Source organism: Brienomyrus brachyistius, chromosome 6, assembly GCF_023856365.1.
Source record: "Brienomyrus brachyistius isolate T26 chromosome 6, BBRACH_0.4, whole genome shotgun sequence".
Taxonomy (NCBI): Eukaryota; Metazoa; Chordata; class Actinopteri; order Osteoglossiformes; family Mormyridae; genus Brienomyrus; species Brienomyrus brachyistius.
Window position 1 is genome coordinate 10,240,293 of NC_064538.1, and position 9,452 is coordinate 10,249,744.

At 39.5% G+C, this 9,452-nt stretch overlaps 1 protein-coding gene across 1 annotated transcript; it reads left to right on the forward strand.

Annotated features, from left to right (window-relative positions):
* Positions 1-407: 407 nt before the first annotated feature.
* Positions 408-9,123, forward strand: zgc:64051 (leukocyte surface antigen CD53). The gene is made up of 8 exons (XM_049018372.1): positions 408-484; positions 2,467-2,574; positions 3,075-3,263; positions 5,448-5,522; positions 6,368-6,463; positions 6,937-7,041; positions 7,788-7,871; positions 8,511-9,123. Exons 2-8 carry the CDS (start codon positions 2,512-2,514, stop codon positions 8,577-8,579), a joined length of 681 nt encoding a protein of 226 aa, XP_048874329.1. The 5' UTR covers positions 408-484; positions 2,467-2,511; the 3' UTR covers positions 8,580-9,123.
* Positions 9,124-9,452: the final 329 nt, after the last annotated feature.

Below are 9,452 nucleotides of genomic sequence, written 5' to 3' on the forward strand. Positions count from 1 at the left end.
TCAACAACTGATTTCTTGCCCAAACTTGAAAAACTACCTGCTCAAAACTGAAGGAACACCTCAATTATCTTCTTCATTTGGAAGTAAAATTAGGCTGATAACCTTCAACGATAAACAACAAAAATATTGCTTCATTTTAAATTAACATTTTTAAACTACACATCTCATTCTCATTTTATTCAATATCCCAGCCATCAAAACAAATATTTACAAATACAATGTGGCCTTTTTTGTTGTGCAGTCTTATGTTGCCGAAACGGGCACATAAAGACATTTTCCAGGAGTCACCCTCCACTATTTCTGCCACTTAGTGCTGGCCCCTCAAAATGCATTTTTAAGAATGTTTGTGGGAAGCAGAAGTGAAATTTAGAAAAAGAAACCCCCTCATGCTCCGTTAGCTGCAGGCTCCGCCTTCTTCCTTTTCATGATATGCCTTATGTTCTGATGGCCAGAGGTGACTTCAGAGGAAACAAACATTAACCAGGTAAGAATGTCTTATTGATCATTCCCGCAAAAGATTGACGGCAGAGTGATAAGTGAGATCTAAATTTTAGCTTTTACATGTTTTGTTCTTTGGAACCTGTGGGCGACGTGTCTGTTTGTTTTTGGGCTGTCAAGAGTCACATTCTTGCCTTAAAAAGCCTCGTGCTTTATATATTTATATATTGCATGAACGTTGGCGAAGCTGAACTATTGCCGCTTCCTAAGTTTCAGACGTCACTAACGCTTCAAGTCCATCTTTATTACTCTAAAGCTGTGTTTTGTTTTCAGTGAAAACTTGATAACAGTGTGCTGTTAATAGCTCATACTTTTGAAGTATTATTTAAATTAGTTTTAGCAAGTATTACGGTTAACACAATGCAGTATTCTTTAGGTAGCCCTGATGCTGAACCTTTTCGATTTACTTTCAAGAATGAAATAAGCCTGTAATACCAAGAGGCTCCTGGTAATAAAATCGGGTTTTTTTGAGGGGGTTGTACGAAAGATAGCAATTTTTAACCACAACAGATCACATTCAGGTCAGGAGACCTGTTTTGACAAGATATAAGCAAATCACATGAAAATAAAAAATCACCAAAAAATAGGGAAGTTGATCTGTTTGCAGTAAAACATTAAAAACGTTAATAAGATTTCAAAGAAGTTGATAAATAGTAGCTTGGAAAGAAGGCCTGCCGCCTAGACTGCTGGTATTGTGTCACAGACTAGGAGTGACTCATGATTAAAAGTTTCAAAATTGGGTTTCACAGAAAGTTATGGTCTTGTTTGTTTAGGCACCAGTATACAACTTTTTAGTGTGGTAGGAAGGAGGGTTTCTAGCACGTATCTACATGCTGGTTGTTCCCTTGTCCTAAAACCTTTCTGTTATGGTCAGGTACCAGAATAAGGGTTTTGTTGTTGCAGAATAGAAATCATTTGATGGGTGTACAGAGGTAATAGGATTGTTCTCATTCTGGTTGCATGTTTAATTGGTTGAACTGGAGCTGAATTATTAGATATGTAGGTCTCTGATTGTGCAGCATTACAAAAAGTTGTTGTATTGTTTGAAGATTAAAAATGTATGAAGCATGCTTCTTTTGCCAGTTGTTGTTGCAGGTTTTTTCTTTCTATAAAAATGTATTTAAAGAGACCTTCCCCGTGACTCCAGTCCTCCACTACTGTGAATACAGCCATTAAAATGCAATATGAATTTCTCAGCCAGAAATTGCGTAGAACATGGATGTATCAATATTCGTTTTCTACAAGGTTGCGGTGCCTCTAGAACAGGGGTGGGCAATCTTATGCGCAGAGGGCCGGTGTGTATGCAGGTTTTTGGGATAACCTTTAGGTCAACTGTTCAAACCCAGGTGTGAGGACTCTTCATCTAATCAGTCTCCTAATTAGTAAACTAATTAGGAAGTTACGGTGAAAATCCACATATACACCAGCCCTTTCTGGATAAGATTTCCCATCCCTGGTGTAGAGTCTATCCTAGGCAGCATAGGGCATGGATGGGGTGGCTTTTTCTGTTTAGCTGAAGGAAATCCACACATCACAGGCAGGATGGGTGATATGCATGTTTTGATGAGACAAACAGCAAACCGATCCTCTGCTTATCGTTTTCAGAATTTTCTTTTAATGCATAGGAAATAGGGTGATGTTAAGCTAAATGTGTCAGTTAAAGATGAATTCCACACAAAATTAACTTTGTCATTTGTTTTTAGCTTTGTCAGCATTTATCGGTTTATATTTCCAGCTCTGCCGCACCCTGAAATGCGTATAAGAGAAGCTGTACAGGAAGTTAGAAATGGAAACTTCTGAACAGGAACAGGAAGTGCAGTCCGTTTTCGTGCTGCCTAGCATGACACATGATTGTTTTTCTAAAGGCAGGTTTTTGACCCACACTGGTGTGAGTGTTTAGAGCTATATAGATCTTTGTGAGATGTGATGTATGAACTGTAAGTTATATTGACCTCTCTCTCTCAACAGGGCATAAAAGTGTTCTTTTGTCGGACTGAGCACCAGTCAATAACAATGTCTCAGAGCTGCCTGAACTGTCTCAAGTACACAATGTGTGCAGTCAACTTTCTCTGCTGGGTAGGCTTCAGTGTCAATCTCATTTAAACAATGTCATTTTTTGCTTCACAAATCTTTTCTGATTGCCATTCAGTCAATTACAATAGGTTCCACTGGAATCCACTTCATTGTAGTCTCTAAGGTGTGGAAGCCAGGACATTTACTGCATGAATGTGCTACTGACCTATGCAGATGCCTTTTTTAGCCAAATTCCAAGTTTGCTAAGTACTGTATATTCAACGTGCCAAGTGAAATAGCATTCATGTCAGTATATCAGTTTGTATTTATTTTGCCAGGGTTTTCTGCCCTGCATTCTCCATGGAATATTTAATAGATAGTTTGTTGCCAAGAACTTGAAAGACACTTAAGTTTTTGACGAGGAATACGCTTCTTTCACATTATGCTTACTGTGCCACAATACATAGACTAAATGTTCAGTTATGTTCTCACTCCTGCTTGTTGCCTTTGAATTATGTTATGGGGAATGTGTTCATTTATGGCCTCTTCTCTCTCTGTGTCAGTTGTTTGGAACAATCGTCCTTGGCTTCGGGGTCTACCTGATGATGTACTCCAAGTTCTCTTCGTTGATCCCAACCGTCCCCTCCATGAATCTAGCCAGTGGCCTAGTGATCATCGGCACTATTGTGACCTGCATCTCATTCCTGGGTTTCCTGGGTGCCCTCAAAGAAAATCGATGCCTTCTCTTATCTGTGGGTGTCCCCGCTCTTGTCTCGTAATCTCTTCTGTGGGTTTCACTGGCCGTTTCTCCTTGACTGTCCATATTCTTGTGGGTTCGCCCCACTGGTTACTTCATCCTGTCTGGTGTGTCACAGTTCTGCCACATTTTACAGGGTCTATATTGAACAACATTATCATAATCATACTGTTTTTCTTGGTGAGGGTTGCCATGGCAGCATCTTGAACAGGTCAGACCAGATCATCTTTCCAAGAATACAAATTCTATGACCTAGATGCCACATTGTAAGCATAATCTGTTTGAGAATGTTGGCATAGTGGGGGAGTTTGCATGCTTCAGAGATCAATAGATGTATGTCACCTAGAGCATGAGCTCCCGTTGGTGCTTTTTAAGGCCAGCAGGTCTGTGGAGATTGGCCAGACAAACTATCATTTGATAATAGCTGCCATGAAAGGTACCAAGCAAAACCAAAGTGCTGTGCCGGGAATAGGGTTGTTGGGACCCTGGAGGTGGTGTAACCCACCAAGGCTTAGAGGGAAGCGGCTGTGTACAGCCGGTTTGTTAGCCCACCACCTGCAAGGTGAACAGTGGGACTCTGGTATTGGGAGACGAAAAGACGCATAACAGATCAGCCTGTTTGTCATTTGTCACCTCAGATGTACATCCTGTACTTCAAAATATGCTTCTCTCCACTTCACCTTCTGCTTTTTCTTTCTGTCATCTTTCACTCCACGGATGATGGTTCACAGTCATTTCTTTTTCAAGCTTCACTACATTGTGACTGTTTCTGAGTCAGTACAATACTGAAATTTGCATGAACATCTACCGGGGACTGGTCAGCCCCCGGCCGTCTAGGGTCCTAGGGGCCCTGGCCCCAGGGACGGATTATGGACCGGGCTAGCGGGACCGCTGCCCAGGGGCCCTTGAATTGTGGTGGTGGTGGTGGTGGTGGTGGTGGGGGGGGGGGCCCTCACAAACATTTTGCCCAGGGGCCCACACAACCCATAATCCGTCCCTGCCTGGCCCTGGCTAATACAGGTGTGGCCGCTCCCTCCTCCCCCGGCTGGAGTGGGGCCGTGGCTGTCATTGTGACGTGGGGCCCCAGCTCTTCCGTGCTCTTCGGGGGCTGCGGACGTCCTGGTCCTCCTGGGCCTGTCCCTGCTAACCTCTGGCTCGTGTGGGGTCTGGCTGCGTCCTCCCACCCTTGCTATTTAGTACATTGCATGTTGAAAACACACACACACAACACACGCACACAACACACGCCCAACACACGCACACAAGCCCGCAACACGTCTACACAACTGAGCACGCATGTACATATACTTGCATGCACCGATCCAAGCACACACTAAGATTTTATATGTGTATTATAATATTATATTTGTATTACTTTCTATATTCTTTATTTTTGTTTGTTCCTGAATTTATCCATTTCTGCGCTTCTTTCAGATGCTGTTGATCTATTGCCTTTATTTTCTCCTTCCCTCTCCTTTACAGATGCAGCAATTGGAGATCGTGTTTTCTACTCTACTCATATCACTCCTGACTTATGTTTCTCACTTACTCCTTTTTTTGTTCTTTTCTTTTATTTCTTTTTCTTCTCCCTCCTAATCTTGGAAGAAGACTCGGCATCGGCTTGTCATCTTTCTTGCTCTCCAGTTATTTCCCAAATCTTATGACTGGGACAATGTGACTTGGCCCATCTCTGGCACTTAACCATCTCTCTATTTGACTCTCCCTGCCGGCCCCTGGAGGATGGGCTCCCCCTTTGAGTCTGGTCCCTCCCAAGGTTTCTTCCTTCTAGGGAGTTTTTCCTTGCCACTGTCACCTATGGCTTACTCACTGGGGGCTTTGGGTGAGGATGCTGTAAAGCGCTTTGAGACAATGTAATGTTGTGATAATGCGCTATATAAAATAAATTTGTTTGTTGTTGTTTGTAATCTGTCCCTCCTCTTCGGCCAGCTCAGCCACTGCAATATTTCACATGTGCTAAAAATGAAATAAATAGATAAAATAAAAAGAAATCATTCAACATGAGGGGCCCATACAGAGTTTATAGAGCCCCTCATGGTAAAGTAAACATGGTTGGCACAGCAGTGCATTCAGACCATGATTTGCATGAACATTTGAATATCTCTCTCAGTCTGATGTGATTCTGTCATCGCTGAGAGATTTGTTTCTTTGGTGTTTGCAGTTTTTCATCTTGCTCTTCATCCTAATGATGGCTGAGCTGTCTGTGGCCTGTCTTCTGCTGCTGCATGAGAAAAAGGTGAGTTGATTGTGTGTGTGTGTGTGTGTGTGTGTATTCCATACCTGTACAAAACATACAGCGACTGTGTTTGACAAAACAGTCTAAATGCTTGAAACATACTTATATATGGGTTCTGCAAGTATTTGAACTGTATCTCATGAAGTATTTTAATGTTTGATTTTTACATGGGAAAATCATATTTTATTATTGAACGCTATACGATTTAAAACATTGTTAACTTTATAAAAACATGGCGATGGCAATAAGCATAAATTAACCAGTGGGGACTGACCTTAGATATTCCATCCATCCTCTAACTGTATATCTTGGATAGAGTCATGGGGGACAAGAGCCCTTCCCAAGCAGTGTAGGGCACGAGGCTGTGCTGCACCCTACACACCTACCCGTCCATCACAGTGCACACATACTGCCGACAGTTTAGAGTCTAACTGCGCGCCTTTGGAAGCCAGGGAACTGAGGGTGATCAGACAGGACTAAACTAGTTTTATTTAGGTGTTTTATGTATCAGCTTATGCATGAGCATAAATGGGAAGTTAATGGAATAGTTAACTCTCTCAGGCATTGTAGGCATGTTTAAATGTGTATCTGCACTTTAGTTTTAGCATTTTTCTTTATTTCACCTGCTTACCATATACATTTCATTTTTTTTTTTAATCGGTCTGGGGATCCATATTTAGTTGTTATTTATTAATCTACAAATGCTATACACATATCTGCATATGATAGAAATACCCACCATGCTATAATATTTATTTTTCCTGAACCGTGCTTGAAAATGTATTAATTCTGATTGCAGGCAGTTGAATTGCAGTAGACAGTCATATTGTGTTTTTCCTCTGCAGATCGACACATTCATCGAAAATGACTTAAATAAAAGTCTGAAACAAGCTTTAACAAATAAGAATGAAACTAATGACTGGGACAAAATACAGGAATTAGTAAGTCCAAATTATAATTATAATGTCAATCAACTTTTTACTTTCACTGTTATTTTGCAAATTTTATTAGTTCAATTTGGTAAATAAGTTGTATTTATATTTTATAAAATAAATATTCTAAGCAAGCATTTATATTACCAGACTGAAACTATATTTAATTAATTGTTTTCTAATTCCTAATTAGTGATGTGGATTGATAGTCATAAACATAGATTTTTCTGATATCATCTTGTAAAAAGATTTTAAAATGATAACTTGTTTCACAATGTTTTATATACAATCATTACGTAGTTATGATATAATTAAGAAGTATCATTTGCTTCTCAGCAAGCATTTTTATAAAGTGTGACAAGCATAAACTTTGATGGAACAAATTATGCTTTCACACAACATTTCTACTATAAGAACAAAAATTCTGCACCTTCACAGAAAAAGGATGAGCCTGCATTGCATGTTGATTTTGCTGTTTGCAGTTTCAGTGCTGTGGTGTTTACAATGCAACTGACTGGGGTGATAATGTTCCTCACTCCTGCTGTTCGATTTCCGACTGCAAGAATAAACCACCCTTCTGGGAAAAGGTAATACAGGCAGATCTCACCATCATGACCTTCAGTTCTAGATTTTAAACTCATTTGGTCTTTAATTTGCAGAGAATGATTTGTCTGATTTATATGATTTTTTTTTCTTTGAATCTTTCTCCTGCTCAAATTCTTCCCAAAGTTTCTTCCCTTTTCATTTGTATGTTAACTTGAGCATGAATCCTATAATCCCACATTTCCCCAAATGTGTTCTTCAGGCGCTCTTACAACAAAGGTGTACAAGTTTTTGAGGGATGGTATCACACACATATGCAAAAATGTCATCAAATTAAACAACTATTATCAAATTCATGATAAAATTGAATAAACTGCAAAATGAATCATATTTAAGTTTGCAGGAATTTTTTGGCAGTTATATCTGTACAGATGTAGTGCATTTAAATATTTTGCAAGAATGGATTGCAAAATTAGCAAAATATTCTTTAAAATATTTTAAAGAAATTTGGAATCCCAAAATTATAGATGTCTTTACATATGAATCTTGTTCAACATGAATTGTGAAGTTACAAATCTTAAATCGGTTGCACATTTTAAGCTAATTAATGACATGCAAAATATATGGTTACAAGTGACTGTCCAATAAAATGTCATGGATCACACCCTTAGAGAGCTTATCATCCTCAATTGGACAAATAATAGATTTGATAATAGATAAATAATGGAGTGTCAATACTATGTCCGTGCTGGTAATGTGATGTCCCTGTCTGCCTGCCCCCCCCCCCCAGGGCTGCTACACAAAACTGAAGGACAATTTTGAGAATAACCTTCTGACAATTGGGGCCATTGTGATCGTCATGTGCATCGTCGAGGTACAACAGGCCTCCTCAAAACACTTCTACATTCACACCAGTTCCAAACCATATTCATACAGTATTCAGCCTTTGGCTTAGTTAATGTCACAGGTTGTGGTCTTTATGAAATTAATTATATGCTAAATAATCATAGTATTGCAAAATCTAAGCATACTCGTGGTTAAGATACAATTTAAAACAAATTGTTATAGAAGTTCTGTAGAATATCGTTCCATGCAGCATAATCACTGTTGCACAATGCTGAATGGAGACCCACTATGTGAATGTGAATATCATAATTTTCAGAAAATTGTTATATAAAGTTAAATTATCAGCCACAGGACAATCAAGAATACATTTTCCAGATGTTCAAATTAAGATCAGATGGTATTGTGTCCATCCTACCATTGCTGACAGCGAACCAAATGTCACATAAGAGGGTGATATTTGGGTGATATTTGATATGTGACCTACCATTTACCTGACGCATTGCATATTTTCAGATTTCCATAGAGGACGTAGGATTTCCCATAAAATACTATTAGCAAATTCAGAAGTTCCATAAACAAATCAAATATCTCCCCCAAATGTTGTGCTTACATGGGTCATCAGTTGTCTGGTCTGACTCTCGGTCTGTTTCTCCACGGTCTCGGGTAGGTCTTGGCCATGTGCTTCTCCATGACGCTGTTCTGTCACATCAGCCAGTCCGGACTGGGCTACAAGTGAAGCAGCCTGTGAATATGGTAACCATTCAAGACAGCTGGAGGTGAAGATCATGAAGGTTCCCCTTGCAGTCACAGCCCTCCGAACCGATCTCACGTTACTTGTTTTGTATTATAGCCATTGTTTTTTTAAATGAAAAGCCTTTATTGTCATTGTATATGTCAGGTACACCAAAACCTTAAATTATATCCAGGACATTTTCATATGCTGATGATTTTGTGAAGGTAATTGAATCTAAAAGGTAATCAATTACATTGCATGGTATTAATTATTTTGAGACTAAATTACTTTAGCTTTTAAAATATAATCATAATGATAAATTTTATCTTCTGTTTTTACTCAGATAACAAATAATGTTTGTTATCTGAGTAACAAACAGCTGTGGAAAGAATTAAGAGACCACAGCACAATTTCTTGTTTCACTCATTTCTCAGTTTATGGGTCTGCGTCTGAGAATAATATATGTTCTTCTGCAAACTGCAACCTGGTTCTTCCCTGTTTCTCAGTAATGAAGGGCTTCTTCCTTGCTCTATGGGACCTCAGTCCTGCTTCTGATACACACTGTCCTAGCAGTGCACCTCACACCTGCACTTAATGTCTCCCATTCCTTTTGAAGGTCACCTCTGGCATTAGAATGTCGCTTCCACCTTTTACTTGGTTGGTCTTTGCTCGTTCCCAGTGTCTCCTGCTTCACCTTATTTTCATGTCCTGCTGTCTTAGAAAATTTGAACCTGAAAGCATTCTGCTGCTCAGTGTAGCCTCCTGCCAGCAGAACCGCAACTAAGCCACGATTTAAAAATGCAGATTTGTTTAAAAACATAGAATGGTCTCTTCATTGGTTCCATGGCTGTATATGATGCCACATGACCCTGTGAT

Bases quoted from the DNA above. Each gene is read 5' to 3' on its own strand.
- zgc:64051 (XM_049018372.1), top strand. From the start codon at position 2,512: ATGTCTCAGAGCTGCCTGAACTGTCTCAAGTACACAATGTGTGCAGTC. The intron at 7,042-7,787 runs GTAATACAGGCA...CCCCCCCCCCAG, and splicing joins AACCACCCTTCTGGGAAAAG to GGCTGCTACACAAAACTGAA. The intron at 7,872-8,510 runs GTACAACAGGCC...GGTCTCGGGTAG, and splicing joins TCGTCATGTGCATCGTCGAG to GTCTTGGCCATGTGCTTCTC.